The 21,625-nt window shown below is 38.3% G+C and overlaps 1 protein-coding gene across 2 annotated transcripts; it reads left to right on the plus strand.

The window, feature by feature from the left end:
• Positions 1-220: 220 nt before the first annotated feature.
• On the plus strand, positions 221-21,142 carry LOC128612474 (cytosolic phospholipase A2 zeta-like). Of its 2 annotated transcripts, XM_053632714.1 has the most exons (20): positions 221-291; positions 3,935-4,007; positions 6,332-6,468; positions 7,364-7,492; positions 9,248-9,288; positions 10,101-10,143; positions 10,486-10,537; positions 10,643-10,782; positions 11,103-11,177; positions 11,666-11,700; positions 11,949-12,087; positions 13,577-13,713; positions 15,359-15,581; positions 15,732-15,846; positions 15,952-16,095; positions 16,201-16,308; positions 17,052-17,222; positions 17,384-17,553; positions 17,742-17,928; positions 20,705-21,142. In XM_053632714.1, exons 1-20 carry the CDS (start codon positions 286-288, stop codon positions 20,908-20,910), a joined length of 2,331 nt encoding a protein of 776 aa, XP_053488689.1. In that variant the 5' UTR covers positions 221-285; the 3' UTR covers positions 20,911-21,142. The 2 variants fall into 2 exon arrangements, with proteins under 2 accessions (XP_053488689.1, XP_053488691.1); XM_053632716.1 differs by lacking the exons at positions 221-291; positions 3,935-4,007; positions 6,332-6,468 and adding an exon at positions 6,718-6,797 and having other exon boundaries at positions 20,705-21,141.
• The last annotated feature ends 483 nt before the right edge of the window (positions 21,143-21,625 follow it).

The following is a 21,625-nucleotide window of genomic DNA, read 5'->3' on the forward strand; positions in this document are numbered from 1 at the left end:
ATAAAGTTACATTTCTGAATATGAATACGCAGGGATGGAATAAAACAAACATATAACAACGACAGAATAAATTCTTCAAGGACCAGAGGAAATAAAATGTGGTTTTGCCATTATACAATGTTTCATTCAGATCTACCTAAATATGAGGAAAATGACCAGGAGCTGTTATTACGATGCATTTTTGGGGCGTGGCTTATGAACAATATAAAGAGCAGTTATAAGTCGCTCTCTGACTCGAAGTTATACTTTTCTCTTCAGCCAAAGGATATTGTACAACAGTTACAAATGAAGGTACTGTTTTTCTCATTTCCATTGAACCTTAGTAACTTAACGTAATGTTGCAGTTCTGGATAAAATACCTGTTCTGTAAATAGATACTTTAGATAGAGAGTCAAACACACATGCATGTGTAGATTTTGAAGGGACAGGTGAGTAAGGAGGAAACAGAAAACAAATGCAAACGTTTGGTTTAAATGGACTGAATTTTGACATTTGTTGAATTTGTGAAAAAAAAAAAAAAAAAGGTTATGAAACAGGATATAAAGAACGTTTTAGAAATGTAATCTACTACTCCAAGAGCTTGAGGAGAGAGTGAAGGTTGCCATTTCCTCCATTTTTAATGTCCAGGTGTGTTTAAAGGAAAGACACTCACCTATTGGGTAAGATTGCTCCAACGTATAATGCAGTGAATATATTTGCTGCACTTTTATAAAAAAAAAAAATATATAAACAAACAGAAGATCTCCTTCTTTAAACCGGGTGGGAGGTTAACTTGTTTGACAGCTCAGAGTTAAATGCCAGTGCACTAGGCGTTAGGAAGGCAGAACTGCATTGTGAATATGTGTTTAGATGAGGAAGATTAGCTAATGGAAAAGACTGGTTTGACAGGACTGTGATCAGGGGTGGGAAACACTTATTATATTTGGAACCGTACTTCTTTTCTAAACTTAAGTATTATTCTGGAGGTCTTTTTTAAAAGTGCTATAACACTTGAATGTTATTGAAATTGAATACGTGTACTCTCAATTATATTTCCAAGGGGGGAGGGGGGGACATTTTTTTCATTTAGACCTTCAAAATTACTTGTTATAAATCATGAAGGTCTGTTTTTCTCTCATCCAACTAATGACTGTACAATATATATCAGCAAAACGGGCTCTTGTGCTTTTCAATGTCCAATCCAGCTTAAAGGATCCAATCAAATGATTTAATGTAGAAAAGAGAAGTGCAATGATTGGATGATTTGGATTAATGCATCGGTTTAAAAGGCAGTGCTTGAAACAGATCTTAAATCAATTATTATCAATTAAAATTCACTATCAATCAATTAGTGTTGATTGCAATTAATTATAAATCAATTATTACTTTAAAAAATAAATAAAAAAAAGGACAGAAAACTGGTGTGCAAATAATTCATATTTTAAACCGAAGTGTGAAAAGGCTAGCAAGGTGATTTGCCAATAACTCTCTTCAATTAGTCCTTCTCTATGTCATCATGACTTTAATGGTAGGCCTACACCAGATTCTGAACAAAGTTGTTCACATATCGATCACAGGCTACTAAATCGAATCAAATCATATCGTAGCAGATTTAATCGTATGGCCATATAGTGAATCCGTGCCTTAAGAACTGAAATCATATTATATAGTGGTTTACACCCCTACAATATTTGTCCTATTAATAAGTAATGATAAGTATAAATATTATCCATACAAACAACATTGATGTATAGTAATTGCCCGTATTAAATATTTATTAATATTTATTACATTCTGGATTTGGTGCTCATAAAGGCTCTCCAAGCCAAAAGCTACTTAACAGTTGTTTTTCCTCATTCCCCCGTAATTGGGAGTTTGTGAAACACAGTTAGTAATCCCTCATCAGTGAGTTTGGGTGGTAAGAGAACCCAGTTGGAGCAAACGATCAACTGATCCAGAAACTGTTATGTTGGCAAAATGACTGCTACCCCATAGACATATATTTAAAGTTAATCCAACTTTTGTAGGTGGAAATTAATCATAATTAAACAGTTTTCATCCTTCTCATCCATTTTCTATTGTACTTTATGCTAAAGTGTGGTAGCAGCTCTCTGACTAACGCACAGTAAGCACATTATTCTGGTCAGGGTCGTGGTGGATCTGGAGTCTATAACAGGAACACTGGAGCAGAGATACACCCTGGATGGAACATCAAGCCATCGCAGCTGAGCGACCAACTAGAAGATGAAATGGGTTTCAAGTTGTTTTGCATATCAAATTGTAATATTTCCAAGTTAGTGAGTCTTATCAAATTTGTTACAGGATCAAATAATGTTACTAGGAAGCAAGGCCTCATCAATTTATGATTCCAGGGAATACCCAGTTCCTGTAATGTCCTGATGAAGAAAGTGAACATTTCAGTATGATTAAGAGAGAGAGAGAGCAGTGGTTTGTATGTATTGTAACCTTGTTTTGACAGGTCTAGGTCAAAGGTCATCATCAATCATATTTATGTTGACAGGTATTGACTGGTGTAGGTCAAAGGTCATCACCAACTGTCATTTTCTTAACAAGTGTAGGTTAAAGGTAATCACCAACCGTCATTTTCTTAACCGGTGTAGGTTAAAGGTCATCACCAACTGTCATTATCTTAACAGGTGTAGGTTAAAGGTCACCACCAACCATCATTATCTTAACAGGTGTAGGTTAAAGGTCACCACCAACCATCATTATCTTAACAGGTGTAGGTTAAAGGTCATACATTTTTGAGAAAATGGCGTGACTTTGAATAAAAATTTACTGAAATAAACACCCTAAAACATATAAACCATCGATATGGCCGAAGAAATGTAAAAAAATTTTTTTACATACCGTCTAAATAGGGTCCCTTTAGGAGGTAAACGTTTTAAAGACGGTGTTTTATAAGAATCGGGCGGATACACAGAACTGATGGTGAATACAGAAGATCATGCCTATTCACACCGCCCTCCATGTGTGTTTCCCCGGCTGACAGTTCTGTAGATAGTGTACATCTATGAGCTCTGGTGACAGTGTCTGAAGTGTGTGTGTGTGTGTGTGTGTGTGTGTGTGTGTATGTGTGGGTGTGCATGCGTTTGAGAGAGAGCGAGACAGAGACGTGTTTTCTGGGGGGTTTTTGCTGACCAGAATGCTTACAAATGTGTTTATGTTAACGAATTAAGGAGAGAGTCGTGCGTCTCAGTGTTTCTCACACGCATACACACACACACACACACACACACACACACACACTTCAGACACTGTCACCAGAGCTCATAAATGTACACAACTTGACTGTCAGCCAGTGGGGACAATGTTCACAATTCTAATACATCTAACACATTCAGTCCCCAGGTCTAGTATTTTCTGATAGATTAGTTACACAACCTGATACTAACCACAAAAGTCATTTCAGTAACAAAGATTCACTTAAACCACAAATGTACACATTGGTAGGGGTCGTAAAGCACTGAAACGCACGACTCGTCCTTTAAGTCATTAACATAAAAGCGTTGTAAGCATTCTGGTCAGCTAAACCCCCAGAAAACACACGTCTCTCTCACACACTCGCACCCACTGACTTTTTTTCTTACAACCTGTAAGACCGTTGAGTATGCCAGAGATAATATGATGTTTTAGTAATAGACTTCAAGCAATATGAGTGAAGACGCAGTTACAGAGATCGACTACTTTCATCTTGCAGAAGGAAATATTGCTTGAGAAGTAAGGTCAGAGCATCATGCATCATATAACTACAGTATACCCAGAGAAGGTAGACAAACTACTACAAAAACGATCATGAAAAGTTTTTATTAAGCACGATTATGTCCGTGAGCAGACGTGTGTGTTCAGTTATGGGGAAGTTAATTCTGCAGTATTTAAACACTTTCAGTCTATCACAAACATCTCAGTTCTTCTTGTTACCTGTGTGTTACAGAAGGAACTCGCACCACGCTGGAACCTCTCTGTCACAGTGCTACGAGGAAAGATCGAGCATTCATACGACTACTGTACGTCCCTCGTTCAACACACACACACACACACACACACACACACACACACACATATCACAACCTCATCTCAGGACCTCTCACCTACAAGTGAGCAACCCAGAAACTCTCTCTCTCTCTCTCTCTCTCTCTCTCTCTCTCTCACACACACACACACACACTAACTAACACATACTAACTTACATATAATTTATCACCAGCCTTTCTTCTAAACTAAACTAAGTACACATGATCAGATAATCAGATGTTGGCCTAAGTAACATTCTATAATTATTTTCCTATCACAATAACAACAATAACAACAATAACAACGTTTAGAAAATCTTTAGTATTTTCCAATTTCATAACCAATCATTTCTAAATATCTGTATGTATAAATTAAGAAAAAAACCCCCATTTAATAATTTATTTCTTGTAGTCGCAACAGAACACAAGATTTTAACTAACTAACTCACTAACTAACTAACTAAACGTATGTCAGCATTCATCTCTAAACTGATATGTACAGTAACATTGTACAGTAATTGAAAATCTCTGTATACTAAGCAGCACCGTTAAGCAATGCCTACGTTATTTCAATGCTTTTTAAGATATTAAATTTTTTTTAAAAAACACCACTTAAAGCACATAAAATGATTTTAATGTTCATGTTATGTGCAAGTATGAAGAAAGACTCGTATATGACCGCCCATGCACAACATTCCCCAGCCTTCATGTTTCCAGACGTGGAAACATTCAGCGTGCTGAATGGTATGAATACAGGATATCCATGACAGCCATCTAGGCATGTGTCCATATGACAGATAAAAGATAAACCTACCTGATGACGGACATGTGCCACACTGCCACTTTATCATAAAAAGTCATTTCTTTAATCACACAAATACTATTCAATTTAGTGACATTTTATTGTCCTTAAATAATGCACCAGAACCGTGCAGTACTTCATAAATCCCCCTCGGCCTTTAAAAGAGTTTCTCAGTTGTCCCTCTGGTGATGTCCCTTAAAGATTCTGTGTACTGTAGAACCCTAAAACAAAGGGTTTCCATATCAAGGCTGTTCTGTGTATAAAAAAAAAACCCTCATATGATCTGCTAATATACAGTTATATACAGTACATGCACTAGACTAAAGACATTCATTCATTCATTCATTTCACAGCTCCACACTTTTCATGTCACCATACTCCCCCCCCCCCACTTCAAATTATTTTTGGAGGTACAGTGAGGGAAAAAAGTATTTGATCCCCTGCTGATTTTGTACGTTTGCCCACTGACAAAGAAATGATCAGTCTATAATTTTAATGGTAGATTTATTTGAACAGTGAGAGACAGAATAACAACAAAAAAATCCAGAAAAACACATGTCAAAAATGTTATAAATTGATTTGCATTTTAATGAGGGAAATAAGTATTTGACCCCTCTGCAAAACATGACTTAGTACTTGGTGGCAAAACCCTTGTTGGCAATCACAGAGGTCAGACGTTTCTTGTAGTTGGCCACCAGGTTTGCACACATCTCAGGAGGGATTTTGTCCCACTCCTCTTTGCAGATCTTCTCCAAGTCATTAAGGTTTCGAGGCTGACGTTTGGCAACTCGAACCTTCAGCTCCCTCCACAGATTTCCTATGGGATTAAGGTCTGGAGACTGGCTAGGCCACTCCAGGACCTTAATGTGCAATTAAAAAATTATAGACTGATCATTTCTTTGTCAGTGGGCAAACGTACAAAATCAGCAGGGGATCAAATACTTTTTTCCCTCACTGTATGTATATATGGAGGCTTTTAATCCAAAGAACACCTTCCCAAATGTGAAACATGAGGTGGTGGCATCATGTTGTGAGGATGTTTTGCTGGAAAAAGTGCTGGTGCACATGAGGAATGAGGATTATCTGGCAACATCAACTTGGACACATCTGGGTCTTCTAGCAGGACAATGATCCTTAGCATACCTCCAAAGTTTTAATAAAATAAATAAATAAATAAATAAATAAACCTCTGACCTGAATCACTTAGAACATTTATGGACTGAACTGAAAGAACTTGTCTGGGCAAGTATACCCACAAACCTGTCTGTGTCACTCCTGTGAGGAGGAATGAACAAACGTTATAAGCTTGTTGAAAGCTACACAAAGTAAACAAAAGCCCTAACTGACTTAATACAGGGAGTATATGGTAACGTTAAATGTGAGTCTAGGTTTATGTAAACTTTTGACCTTAAATGTAATACTGAGGCTTAGAATGTTGCATGATTGACCTGTAATGTAATAATTAAACTGCATTTTACCCACTCTGTGTTACTCAGCGTCATATATATTCCTACAGTTTCACAGCCTGACCTCTATGTGACCCTACGCCTGCCCACAGCCTCGGCTTGTACTCTGAGAACCAGGACAATCAATAACTCTGGGACACCCGAGTGGAACGAGACCTTCCACTTCCGCACCTTCAGCCAGGCGAAGGTACTCACTCACAGCAGACCCTGTGAATTTTCTGTTAATTCTACTCCTGGTAATTTTCCATCTCGTCCATAGTCTGATCTAATAAACCTTATACCAATATTCAGGTACTCCTGAGAATACTCTCAAATCTGATCAGAAATTCTTCGAGTACTTTTCTCATTTTTACACAGCTGTAGTAATTCTGGTTGCAAGATATATATTTAATGATCTTTTTTGTCTGAAGTTTTCAGACACAGGAGTGTCTTCACGCTGCATTTGACAGTTTTTCATTAACAGGACACGCTGCATTATTTTTGTCTTATTAACTTCAATAAAGAGAAGAGAGGCTGGTGAGGGAAAGTCTATTTATACCTGCTGTAACTTAAGTATAATTTCTTTTACAGATGTTCCACATCATAAACATTACTATAAATAAATCAAATGTATGTGTCAATTTTCCACGAATACAAGTTCCAATCACTGGCTAATTGCTGTGGAATAGGAGGAATAATGGACCTGGTATAAGCCTTGCCTTTTGGATTATCTGTTCTTAATAAAACTCGAAACTGCACTTGCATCCTTCTCAGCCTCCGTTACGTGACAATGTCAAATTATGCCTGACATATTCTTCATGTACACACCTCAGTCCTAAGCCAATGGCTTTCCATATCCAGCCCTGAATGAAGCCATTCATGGGGTGTAACATTTTAAAACCGGACCCCACATAACATTATACTTCCTGTATCAATGACATACACAAACCTGTTTAGTTAGTGTTCTTTGGATTCTTTGTGTTGAACCCAGAGCCTAATTAATTACATACAAAAAGACATGCCAATCAATACAGTGTATGAATAGTATAAACAGATTCACAATGCTTCGGTGTAACTAAGAGGCCTTTTGCTCTCTCTGCTAGAATGTTCTAGAGATAAATTTGTATGACAAAGACATAATGAGGGATGACGAATGCACCGGCATTCTGTTCGACGTCAGCACCCTCAAACTGGGTCAGAAGGAAACCAAAGTCTTCATCACGGATGACAAGGTAAGCTCTGGACATTCAGAAGTTCAGAAATGAGTTCAGATTCAAGCAGGTAATAAAATTCCCATGATATGAAAAATAAAATAAAGTGTTATTAATAAATTAAAAGTACAGAACCAGAACCACGTCATGCCAATACCGCCCTGCTGTAACACACTGTAACATACACACACACACACACACACACACCCCTTCGTGGCTTATTGCTTTAATATACATAACTGATTTTAACATACTTAAAGCTGCAGTACAGAACTTGTATTTGGTTTAAAAAGGAACAAAAATCAATTATTGAGCAAGTACATAAAAAAAAAAAATCACTGTTCAAATCTGTCTCCTTACCTTACCCCGATTCGCAACGGTGAGCTTATAATAATGATTTATAATTTGAGCTGTCGGGTCAGATTTCGCGGGAAAATTCGCGGGACGTCATTCGTCTTTGCGTGGTTACGTCACGTCTGTAAACAGAAAGAAGAAGAGCCGGCTACTATATCGCCTGTGCGGGGGCTGAGGATGGTGGAGTGTTTGTAGCTTGTTCTTACAACAGTTGCTTGGAATTTAAACTTGTCATCTAGATGGCTGCTTTAATCTGGATCGTTCTAAACGCAATCATCGTTGACATCTGGGGAATCAGCTGTTGTCAAAACCAAGAAACCTCGAACTGCGGAGAGCCCGCAGTCCGAATGGGAAAGCTTCAAAAACAAGCCCAATATTATTATAGCCTGTTACGGCCTCAACATAAACAGACTCAATAAATGAGCCTGCAACATATTAAACTGAAACCACTCGCAGTTTGAAAAGCAAAACAGAATTTATTTAATAAAAAAAATATCATCAAACGGCATTAAAGTTTATACACTGTAAAACCTGATACGTTCATATAACTCCAAAAATTTGAGGAAACTAATTACCTCAAAATTTCTAAATTGATAAATCACTTTCTTTAAGCCAAATCCACTTAAATATAACAAAAAGTTAACTCAAACTTTGTAATTTAAAAATAAATTATTGTTATATTTAAGTGTGTCTGGCTTAAAGAAATTGATTTACCAACTTAAAAATTTTGAGGTAATTAGTTTCCTCAAATTTTTTGAGTTAAATGAACTTATCCGGTTTTACAGTGTAATTGTGGGAGGACGAAATACATGTACACTACAGCACTGATGTTATTGTGAGGCTGTGAGCAGACAGTGCCAATGCATTGGGGAAAATAGCGACCATTAATGTAAAAAAAAAAAAAAAAACGAAATGACTTGTCAGATTTTCCTAACAAGCAACCATATTTTTTAAAACAAACACAAAAAAAGGTGATTTTATTTCAAGCGACTTCAGGGTTAAGAAAGAAGTCCAAAGTCGAGTATTATAAGCAGACTTGGCAACTCTGATAAGTATACCTTAAACCATCAGATTCATCGGTGCAGAGGAGCAGAGCGAAATCACAACCCACGTAAAAAAGGTTTTTTTTTTGTTTGTTTTTTTAAACTCCGCAAGTGACTTGCAATTGTATGTTTCAGAGATGGAGACACAGAGGCAAAAGTTCAGTACTGCAACTTTAAGATTTGTCCCAGTATTCCATATAGCACATAGCTTATGGGCTGGTACAAATTGCAACGTACAGTATGTGAGTGTAAATTAAATGTAGTACATCGGTTTGTTCTACAAATATCATGGTGTGTCGTGTACAGAATGTTTGCTTTTCCGAACTTAATTAATTGCATAAAGCTGAAGCTAATAAATGATTGCTGGTTCTATTTCCAGAAGAAGGACAAGCTGTGGGTGGAATTTGAGATAACAGAGAGGTAACAGACGCTAGCTTGAAAATGACACGTGACCTACTCTACAGACCAATAAGTATGGAGGCTAGCACTTTTATGTCTCAGAGGAAGCATATATCTTTCAAAATAAATAAATAAATAAATAAATAACCCCCAAAAGCAGTTTTGGATATCTTCTTATTTTAATTTCCAGGTTAATGGTTAAAAGATTTTGATGATTCATCCTGAATTTGTCTCGTATTCGTCCAATTAAATAAGGACATTTTTTCTTTAAATGTACACAAATCCCATCTTTTTCGATGTTAATACACTATAAAAAAATAAGTTGCATGTAATGTCTGATAATCTGTAAAAATGATATCTATATTTACAAAATCAGTGTGTGGTCTTGTCGTCTTCATACACTAATCTTCATTATTTATTAATAACGGCGTGCCCTGAATTTTGCTCTCGTCAGTGTAAAATGGGATTCTTTCCAACTTAACAAGAAGGAAAAACATACAGTAAATAAATAAATACTGACCACAGTATCTAAAACTAAATCTTATAAAAGATGTCAATATTTTAGATCGAATATATTTATATATCTCATCATATTTTTTTATTATATTTATATATTAATAGAATTTTTATTTCTAGAACTCTGTTAAATAGTAAGACACTTTTGTTTTCTTATATGATTGTGTGATAGGCCATAGTGATTTTTTTTATATTGTGTGCAATCTGGGGGTAAAAAGAGAGATACATTTAGTCTACATATGCCTTTTGGGCTAGAATGAAGTTGTGACGTTAAGATGAAGTTTGCTGATCTTTATGTCCCTGTGTTTGTGTTACAGTCCTGAAGCACCTGTTCAGTACCTGACTAATGGAGTCCTATTGGTAAGAGCTCTTACTATAGCTATACTTATATATTGCTTAGCTCTCTCTCTCTCTCTCTCTCTCTCTCTCTCTCTCTCTATGTATATATATTGGTAAGTATTAGAACGAGCACATTAATATTCATATAAATTGTGAAGACGGGACTGCTGCTGGATTTTAGAGTAAATATTTTAAGAATTTATTTAATATATTTTTATGAATAATAAATTACTACAGCACATGCATAGTACAGATACTAAACTATATCGGTAATGTGAGTAAATATAGACTCATTTTTCTATATTAAAAATGGAATAATATGGGCAGTTCATATTCATCACATGCATTTTGTTGTGATTTTAGGCCGCCCCATTGTCTACCCTGGAGGTGAAGTTGGACAAAATTCCCACTGGTGGTAAGAAAATAAAACGTGTCCAGTTGAACCTGTAAATCCCTTCATAGTTTCAGTGGAGTATGGATGTTGCATGGTTGCTGCCTGTATAATGTGTGTGTGTTTTAGTTCGACGTGAAATGCTGTTAAAGTTACAAGGAGCGTATAAAGAAGATCAAGTGATCTCCATGTCCAAGAACATCAGCCTCATGCAGACTCTACGCTATTACATCAACAAAAATCTGGAGACCGAGATTGAACTCCGGATGGTACAGTTTTGCGTTGCATCATCACGTCTTTAGAATTGTTACAATAAGTATATGTAGTATATGCACATGTGACAAATAAAGGCTTTCATCTAATTCTTCTTCTTCTAATATTAGTCAACTTTACGAAGCACTTAAAGAAGCTCAGACGAGAGTCTAATCAGTGAAGCATAAAGCGAGAGTTAGTGCTAAAATGCCATTTCAGTATGATTTTTGTCTTTGAGTAATGGCTGGATCTGGCTTACTATCTGTTTTGTTTTTGTTGTTGTTTACCTGTTTAATCTGTTTTGGATGATGATGATGATGATGATGATGATGAGAAGGATAAGGGAAGCCCAGTAGTAGCTCCTGTAACCCAGTTTGGACCCAACACTACACTCTCTCTTCCTGTGGCAAAGGTAACTGATGATTTTTAACTGTAATAAACGTTAACACTTGCGTTTAAACATACCAAACCCTGCACTTTAAGCTCAAAACCTTCTAAACTAAAAACATCCTTTTACCCTTTTACACACAGTACCAATGCAAAACCACACTGTTTCTAATCATGTAAACACAACGCGCTAGATGATCAGAATGTGCACAACAAATTAAGTGAAGTGTTTGTGTTTTGTGATTTATTGCAGTTTAAATCTGAATGTATAAATGAAAGAAAAAATCGTCAGTTAATACAGAGATACCGTAACTCCATGATATTTTTAGACTAGGTTATCATACTGTGAACATTTCAGTTGTTGTAGTATTGTATTTCTCCTACCACATGTCCTTATGAATTTTTAAATGTTATTCTGAGATGCTTTATTCTTGCGATTGGGGCATTATGCATTCGAAAAACTTTATATTTGATGCAGAATTAAGTGCAGAAAATGTTTGTTTTACTCCACAGGAAACAGTAAATTTACATTTGAACACAGTGGACAGGTACTGCTAAAAATTATTATTAATATTATACGTCCATCTGTGAGGCTTGGAGTTATTTTTTATTTCATTAAGACATTACAGTACATAATAAATGATTATTTCACTTACTCATTCTTGCCTGGAAAATTAATTCTTCTTTAATGTCTAATAATTTCATGATTGTGATTATAGCCAGGCACATATGACATATGTGTGTGTGTGTGTGTGTGTGTGTGTGTGTGTGTGTGTGTGTGTGTGTGTGTGTGTAGCTCTGAGGAGGACATGAAGGTGCGTCTGGATTTTGACATACCTGCAGAGGAGAAAGCGTTTCTGGTGAAGAGGAAACAGGTGGTGTCTTGTGCGCTGCAGACGTTTTTAAACCTCAAAACTCCTCTGGATCCCAACCAGGTACGAGACTAATATCTAACAACACACACATACACACACGCAAATAATTACATAAAGTTTTAATTACAACCAGAACTAGCACACCTATCTGAGCTTTTTATTGAGTCATTTAATGAGGTATTCATTTATCCAACCCTCCTGGCTTTATTATTAAGTTACTATAAATAACCAGGTTAGACAGCCTATAACTGAGCTTTAGGGATGGAACTAAATTTTTGGAACCCTTAAAGGTTCTGTGTAGTATACACTACTTTAGAGTGTTTTCTTTTAAAGGAACCTTCCCAAAGTGGAACTCTTTTTAGCAATCCAAGAACCCTTAACCCTTGGCACCCTGTCCAGGGTGTACCCCGCCTTGTGCCCAATGCTCCCTGGGATAGGTTCCAGGTTTCCCCGTGACCCTGAAAAGGAGTAAGCGGTATAGAGGATGGATGGATGGATGGATGGATGGAATCCTTAACCCTTTACTGCATGGCGTTGACATATGGCACCAATTAATTGATCTCCAATTTGACATTTTCATGTTATTTCTGACAATACGATACTTTCCATCATCGTACATTGTTACCACACGGCAACAATTTCCCAACTACTTCAAGTTGAACAAATTCAAGTAATAAAAAATCAATAAAAAATGTTTATGTTAATGTCATAAGTCCTTCAGTAGAGCGTTAATTATACAAATAACCATATGAAGAACACTTTTTCTAAGACTGTGTATGATATCCCTATCAAGTCCATTAGAGGGAATGTTGGGGTAGTTGGTTGTCTGTGTGTAACTGGAAATTCTTGCGGGATTCCTGTGTTTTTCCCAGGATGTTAGGTACAAATGTTATTAGGGATAAAATTTTTGTTTTACCACCATTACTCGTGTTCTTCCCCACTTCCATAGAGTTATCATTATACTCAGTGGCCAAAAACGAGAGCTGGAACAAGCACTATTAGACTTCCCCATGCTTGTTCTATTAGCATTTTTGTCGGAGGACGATTAGCAAGCACAACAGTTAATGACAGGGTTCATAAGCCAAGATAGCAAAAGATTCCGAATTAATTAAACATCATGCAACTTCTGCAAAATTGCAGTTTCAGTGCAGACAGTGTGTCTATGATGTACAGAACCACTGGACTGGGAGAGGAAAAGACATTGATCTGTAATACATATACACACTGTATGCACTTAAACTTTGCCTTTGTTTTGTTTAAATGTCTTGGATTTAATTCCAGTTATGTGCTATGAAACCATATGGTGGGGGGATTTGGAGTATTTTTAAACTAACCCTATCTGGCAACCCTGTCATTATCTGTCTTGTCCACTGCTCGTCCGCCTGAGGATGGGGCAGTATGATTCTTGTCCTTTGGCCTTTAGTAGTGCTTGTTGACCACCATTTTTGACCACTGGGTGTAAAAATTATTTTAAAAGAATTAAAAAGAGACTTCATGTGTGCAAATAGTGTGTGCTAACTATATAAAAGTGCATGGTCTGTGTGTTTAGGTGCCGACGGTGGCTGTGGTGTGTTCAGGTGGCAGCTCCAGGGCCATGACGGGCATGTACGGCTCTATGAAAGGACTGAAGAGCCTCGGCCTGCTCGACGCCATCAGCTACATCACCTCTGTGTCTGGCTCCACCTGGTAGGTTTAAAAGAGTATCACAGGCACACTTTCATGCTATGTTCTGTTTGTTTGTTTGTTTGTTTGTTTATTCATTTTGTAGTTCTGTGAGAATTCTCCACATTTCTGCCAAAATGTACACTGTACAACCGGATAAGTTCATTTAACTCAAAAAATTTGAGGAACGTAATTACCTCAACATTTTTACATTGATAAATCAATTTCTTTAAGCAAAAATGAACCGGTCTTCTGTTAAAACACTTAAGATGAAGAGGAATTTCACCTTTCGGCATGACAAGGACCCGAAGCAAACCTCCACATCAACAAAGGAACGGCTTCACCAAAACTAGTTCAAGGTTTTGGAATGGACCTAAATCCAATCGAAGATTTGCAGGGTGACCTGAAGAGGGCATGATTTATCACAAAAACCTGCCATTTTAACAGGGGTGTGTAGACTTGGTGTAGACACACTGTTGCGTTTGCGTCCTCGTCAGCAGTCAGTCTCAGTCTTCATGTTTGCATGACGTGTTTACATTTTTTAAGCCAATGAAATTTAGACACGTGGTTTTTAGACGCGCTTCACAATTTTGCTCATGTAGGTAATTCGTTTCCTCGAATTTTTTGAGTTAAATGAACTTATCCGGTTAAGTTGTGCCAAAATTAACTGGTATTTGGAGCTATTCATTATTCCCTCCACCATGATGCTGCTGAATCCATGCTTTACCGATGGCTTCACCGTTCATCTTTTGGTATTATGCTCAAAAAGTTCAACTTTGGTCTCATCACATTAGACATTATTCCACATGCTTTTCGGAGATTGGATGTTTTTTATTTTTATTTTTCAGTTATAAAAGGCTTCCGTCTTGCCAGCCTACCCCATAGCGCTTAGATATGAAGATTGTTGTGACATGTAGGGAACAACCAGTACTTGCCAGAAATTACTGCAAGTTCTTTTAATGTTGCCTTTGGTAGCCTCCCTGACCAGATTTTTCCTGATTTTCTCATCAATTTTAAAGGGACATCCTGTTCTTAGTAGTGTCACTGTCTTGCCATATTTTTCCACTTGTTGGTTATTGTCTTTACAGTGTTCCATGATATATCCAACGCCCTGGAAAAAAAAAAAAAAAAAAAATTGTAACATTCTCCTGATTGATATTTTTCAGCAATGAGATCCTGTACCTGCTTTGTAAGCTCTTTGCAGCCCATGGCTTTTCTAGTTGGATGTTTTCAAGATTATGCCAGGAAAATCCTACAGGAACAGCTGTACTTTATGTGCGGTTAATCTGTCACTTTAATTGATGTATACTCATTTGTATTTAAAATGAGTTTGAATGTAATTGGTTCGTTCTGAACACCGCCACATTCCCAATTATAAAAAGGTGTGCAGACGTATATTTTTACTTTATACTTAATACTTTATTATATACTTTATTTATACTTTATACTTTTTTCCTCCCATAAAATGATTCTTATTGCGTTTCACTTTAATGAATAGGTTCAAATTGGACAGTTAAGGTAGAAAAGGTTCTGATATGATTTATTTTGCTGATGATTTATCACAAAAACCTGCCATTTTAACTGGGGTGTGTAGACTTTTTTTTTTTTTTTTTTTTAGATCCACTGTATGTCATGTATTAAACGGATTCTTTTTCTTTTTCTATGTTAGGGCCACTGCTAGTCTCTACTCTGACCCACTTTGGTCAAAGGGAGGCCTGGATAAAGTGATAGCATCTGCGCAGAAGGAGCTGTCTAAGAGCACAGCCAGTCTCTTCTCTCTAACACAGCTGCATTATTATCGCTCCGAGCTGCAGAACCGAGAGAAAGAAGGCCACTCCGTCTCCTTCATCGATACCTGGGGGCTCGTCATAGAACAGCTCATCTTTGGAAAGGTCTGCTTCTCTGTTGGCGCAGCAACGCACTGCCAGTCAAATCTGAGCAATAGCTGATTCACAGGGACTTACAGACGTATAAACGCTACAAATAAAAGGGATTACAAATGCGTGTGTAATTGTTGATATTAAATCTTATTTTTGGCTTAGAAACACACAGGTACACTGTCTGACCAGAAGAAGGCAGTCTCTGAAGGCCAGAACCCGCTCCCAATCTACACAGCCGTCAACATGAAGAAGGACGCCAGTGGCAGTTTAGCGCCTGGTAAAGCCTTGCACTTCAAACCTGTGACTTGTAGTTCAACCCGCTATGAATAACTGAACTCTGGTGTCAGTGTGTTACAGCCTCTCGTTATATTCATTTTATCAGTTACAGAGTGGTGTGAGTTCACACCATATGAGGTGGGATTCTCCAAATATGGAGCCTTTGTCCCTGCAGAAACTTTTGGGAGCGAGTTCTACCTAGGTCATGTGATTAAGAAGTCATTAGAAACACGCATCTCCTTCCTCTTGGGTCAGTGCTGCGTTTGTGTCAGAGAGAGTCTCTGCTTCACAACATACAATAGACACATTATGTGTAATACTTTCTAACGAAGTAATTGTGTGTGTGTGTGTGTAGGCATGTGGAGCAGTGTGTTCTCCGCTAATCTATTGCAGCTCTGGTGTACTTATACTGGTAAGATACCATCCTGGGCTTCCCAGCTGGGAGATAAGGTCGACAGCATCGGTAAGTTCATCTTAGTATCAGGCATGTTCACCTTTGCTGTTATCTTTAACAGGAATGTACAGAAAAACAGCATTTTTTTGCATAGCATTTGCGTAAAACAGAGGTGTGAGTCAGTTATGCATGAATCTCGATTCTGGAGATTGAACGCAAACGCACGTTTAACGCTCAGTGCACAAAAATAAATAAATAAAAGCAAAATAAAAAAGATGTACTGGATCGAGTGCTATTTTACGAGCTGCCGAATAACGACGGTGAAAACCCGATTGCTATATAAAACCAAATTTGCAGTGATTCATGTGATTATTACAACTAGGACTATACATGCAGCAATACTGTAGACATGATTAGATTTAGATTTATTGCAACATTTATTGTCATCTCTTTCATATCACATCATACATCATTGCATTTTTATTTTTAAATCGCCAATTGGCAAATTCTAGCTTAAAGGCAGGTCCATGTGTTTAAACATGGTGGTCTAGACGCTATTGAAAACCCACATCTTGGACACTTCTACTCAAGAAACATCTTGCAACCTCAAGGTGCAAGACTACACAGTTTATTTTTGCATAGGAGCTCAGGCGATCAGTTTAAGCATGTGCTTAGCTCATCTCTGAATACATACAACATGCCCACATAAATATTGGCATAACTTTTTGACTTGGGTCGCTGATTTTGATTACCGCCCTGTAAATCATCTGTCTGCCAGATGACTAAACATCGATGTTTTCTCTGGCTTGTAGAGACCGATAAGAATGCCTCGACCTTGGATACTTTGCGGGTCAGTCCAGGGGCTTCAGTGCTGTGCAGCTTCTTGAATGACTGCCCCATCATCAGCACTGTGTTTAACTTCCTGAGAGGATTCTCCCTGCACAACTTGTACAGAAAAAGCCCAGGATTCAATACCTTTAATGGTCAGAACGCTTTTTCTTATTAAATGTTACAATTTCATCATTATGCATAAATAGTGTACAAGTGTGATTCCCTGCATCCCCATCCAGGGTGTACTAATGATATACACGGATTCGTTTTTTCTTGGAAAGAATGCTTGCTTATTAGATTTGTCCTGCTTTAGAGACACATCTGGATGCGTTTCCAAACCAGCTGACCCCAGCAGACTCCACTCTAAGCTTGGTGGATCCTGGATTTGCCATTAACATGGCTTTCTCTCCTGTGCTACGGCCCCACAGACGCGCCGACGTCATCCTGTCCCTTGACTACAGTTGGGTTGAGGATCGTTTACAGGTGAGAAAGATAAAGGGAAAAAAGAAAGATATATTATTTGCGGTAATATTTTTTTTACACACTCTACTTGTTTATTTGAATCCAGAGAAATTAAACATTTATTAAAAGTAAAGTGTTAAGTAAGATAGTAAGGTGTTAGATGTTTTGAAACACAAAATCCTCGCAAGTTCCTAATGTGTGTGCAACAGACCCTGAAGGAAACTCAGCAGTACTGCAGTGAACACAAGTTGCCATTCCCGAACATAGATTTCAGCAAATACAAGTCTGAGCCAAACAGGGAAGTGTATGTGTTCGAAGATGAGAAGAATCCTGATGCTCCTATCGTGATCCATTTTCCACTCGTCAACATCTCATTCAAAGAGTATAAAGAACCAGGTAAAAGCACTTTTTTTTCACACGCATCATTGATTTATATTGTTTATTCCATTTAAAGGCTAAATGATTTCCTTTGGCATCATTGCCCTTGTTATACACTATGACTGCCACAAAGAAAGCTCTGGTTTGTATGTTGGACATAGATAATCCCTGGAGGAGATGGTAGGTGTTTTGTAAGTTATTGAATTTTAAGTACAAAAAAAGGGCTCATAGCTCCTGAGTCTGAGATTTGGACTATCCGAGTGCTTCTCTTTTTTTACGCTTTTTTTTAAAAGGCTTGGCATTGGGAGATCGTGAGTTTGAGTCAATGCCACAATGCCAATGACAATGCCACAGCCATCAGTGATCGGGATATACGGTGCTGTGAATAAGTATTTCTTCTGTCTTTGTGAATGTAAAAACATAAAACAAAGACAACCTGAGTAAACACACAATAAAAAACGTTATCCATCACCTATCACCCGTATGAAAAACGAATTTATCCCTAAAATCTCAAATCTGTTTGGACCACCTTTAGCAGCAATAACTGCAACCAAACACTTCCGATAACTGGAGATCAGTCTTTCATAGCACTCTGGTGAAATTTTGGCTCACTCTGGAGGGTGTTTGAGCATGAACTGTTTAAGGTCCTGCCACAGCATCTCAATTGGTTCAGGACTTTGACTAGGCCACTCCAAAACTTTAATTTAGCTTTTTTTGAGCCATTCAGTAGTAGACTTGCTGCATAATCCAGTTGCTCTTAATCCAGAGTTTCAACTTTGAAGATTGAAGACCAGATATTCGTCTTTAGGATTTTCTGGTAGCGAGCAGAATTCACGCGTCCCTCAATTATTGCAAGTTGACCAGGCCCTGAAGCAACAAAGCATCCCCACACCATCACACTACCACCACCATGCTTGACTGTAGGTATGCTGTTCTTTTTGTGGAATTCTGTGATTGGTTTACACCAAATGTAACGCGACTCCTGTCTTCCAAACAGTTCCACTTTCGACTCATCAATCCACAGAACATTCTCAAACAAAAGGTTTGAGAACGCTCTCTATGTTCTTCTGGGTCAGCAATGGTTTTCACCTGGCCACTTTTCCATGGATGCCATTTTTGCCCAGTGTCTTTCTGATAGTGGAGTCATGAACAGTGACCTTTATTGATGCAAGAGAGACCTGTAGGTCCTTTGATGTTGTCTTTGGCTCGTTTGTGACTTCCTGGATGAGTCGTTGCTGTGCTCGTCGAGGAATTTTGGAAGGTCGGCCACTTATGGGAAGGTTCACCACTGTGCCAAGTTTTTCCAACTGGAGATAATTGCTCTCTCTGTGGTTCTTTGGCATTGCACCACTAAGTTTATTTCAAAGGCTCTGGGACTGCCTCAGGTTACTTGGTGGTGTAATCAAGGATCACCAGTATATATTCATGACCCCAGGCAGACTTTGGAAGTGGCCCTACGAGATCCATGCCCACCATCTTGAAGGGGATGCCGATAATGGGGAGGGGGATAAGGGGCGCGGGCAGAGGTTTCTGGGGTGCAGTTTGTTGGCACTGAGGGCACTGCTGACAGAAGGCCCGGACGTCAGCATCCATACTGGGCAAGAGGAACCAATTTTGCAGCTTGGCCAAGGTGTTGTGGGCTCCGAAGTGGCCTCTGAGTGGGTGACTGTGGGCCAGGTGCATCAGGGGCCAAGTCTTGGAGCAAGGAATGACCAGGAGGTCACAAGGTTGGCCCCAGCGTTTGGTCCGAAAGTATAGGAGTCTGTTGGATACTATAAAGTAAGTGGTGGGGTAAAGTAAGCCAAGGTTTGACGACATGCTGCGGAGAGGCCAGGTCCGGCTCGGTGGGCATGGGCTCATCCCTCTGGTTCCTCTCAAGGTTTCTTCCTCTTAACATCTTAGGGAGTTTTTCCTTGCCACCGTTGCCACTGGCTTGCTCAATAGGGATAAATTCACACATTTAAAATCTGTATCCCGTGTTTATATGTTTCTGTAAAGCTGCTTTGAGACTATGTCCATTGTAAAAAGCGCTATACAAATTAAATAAAATTGAATTGAACTGAATTCAGCACGCCATTTCTGCTGCGCCCTTGTATAGCTGCTTCTGTTCTTTCAAGCGGTGAGGAGAAGCCGCTCTAATCGCCCGCTGCCAGCCGTGTGTGTTTCTGCTGCCGCGCCTGGCTTGTGCCATATTTGCTCTTGCTGTCCAGAACAACCAGGGTTCAGAAACGGCACTGTCCGTTCAGCATCCCATCGGCAGTTGCTTGAGGGGCGTGATGTGCATTGTGTGTGTGCTGCAGGCCCGCCATCATAATCATTTTAATCATCTTCTCTACAGTTGACATATGTATAAATGTCAAAAAGTATTTACACTGCCTTGTGTCCCAGCATGACAGAAAGATACACCTTGTCATTGAGTTTCAGTCAGATAACTTTCTTGTGTAGCTTCACTTTCTCTCTTCCTGAGAATCCTAACCTGGAGATTCTCTAGTTTCAAATCATAACATGTTGGCTTTCACCTCTCTGGTTGGTAGTGTGTAACTGGTTACAACAAGCCACAACAAAAAACATTCATCAGCTCTGCTATAGTTATTATTATTTTTTTGAGCACTTGTTTTGTTGTGCTGAAATAATTTACAGGGTTCTCATCCAAACTACAACCGGCCTGACAACCCTTGAACTAGACAATAAGAGAAGAGAGTCGCAGTCTAGCAACTTACCTTTTCGTGTTTATAAAACATCTTATTTAAACATTACTGATGACAGGTCAAACTCATTAAAGTTACCATTACAGGAGTAAAGAGAAGAGGAAAGAAGGAGCTAGATGAAGGAAATATTGATGTGAGTTCCAACTCCTCTCCATACAATACCATGAACATCACATTTCAGTCAGAAGACGTCCAAAGACTGGTGGACCTCGCCTCCTACAACATTGTGAACAACCGAGAAATCGTCCAAAATGCACTGAAGAAAGCGCTGAACAAAAAGAGCCTTTGTTAACATGCCCTCAAGTGAAAGTACAAAATACTGCATACTACCTTAACCAGGGGAATAAGAAATGAAGGAAATCAGTTTACAGTGATTGTGTGTTGTATATTTAATTCAGATCAGTTTACAAGAAAAATATGTTTTAGGAACAGAGTGATAAGATCATCTTAATCATCTTCTGTACAGTTGACATATGTATATATGTAGATAGATATAGATTTATATATATATATATATACATCTATATATAGATTATAAATTATTTAAGATTTGGAGATTGATAAGGCTTGTCTGTAATGAGATTCTGAAATAAATTTCTTCTTAATTCAGTTATATTTTGTTCTGACGTTGTTCTAATAAACCATTTAATGGGTTTCAGTCACAGTACAGAGAGAACATTAGCGCTCCACACTGCTATAGGGATTATCTTCTTATTTAAAAATACTGTATCACAGACAATACTGAAACACTGTCTTTTTTTTTAAAACAGAAATGTGTTTCTTAATCACAACCTTCCCTGACATGTTATTATCAACACCTTCTGAGAAGCCCTACCTAGTATGACTCATTATGATGACTCTTTATGGTAGACTTTTCAACGAGTTATACTATAAAGTGAGGCGGCTGTGGCTCAGGTGGTAGAGCGGGTTGCCCACTAATTGTAGGGCTGGCGGTTCGATTCCCGGCCCGCGTGACTCCACATGCCGAAGTGTCCTTGGGCAAGACA

This window comes from Ictalurus furcatus, chromosome 9, assembly GCF_023375685.1.
Source record: "Ictalurus furcatus strain D&B chromosome 9, Billie_1.0, whole genome shotgun sequence".
Taxonomy (NCBI): Eukaryota; Metazoa; Chordata; class Actinopteri; order Siluriformes; family Ictaluridae; genus Ictalurus; species Ictalurus furcatus.

Coding starts and splice junctions, on each gene's coding strand:
- LOC128612474 (XM_053632714.1), top strand. Junction 10,783..11,102: donor CCGAGATTGAACTCCGGATG/GTACAGTTTTGC, acceptor GATGATGAGAAG/GATAAGGGAAGCCCAGTAGT. Junction 16,309..17,051: donor AGATAAGGTCGACAGCATCG/GTAAGTTCATCT, acceptor TCTGGCTTGTAG/AGACCGATAAGAATGCCTCG.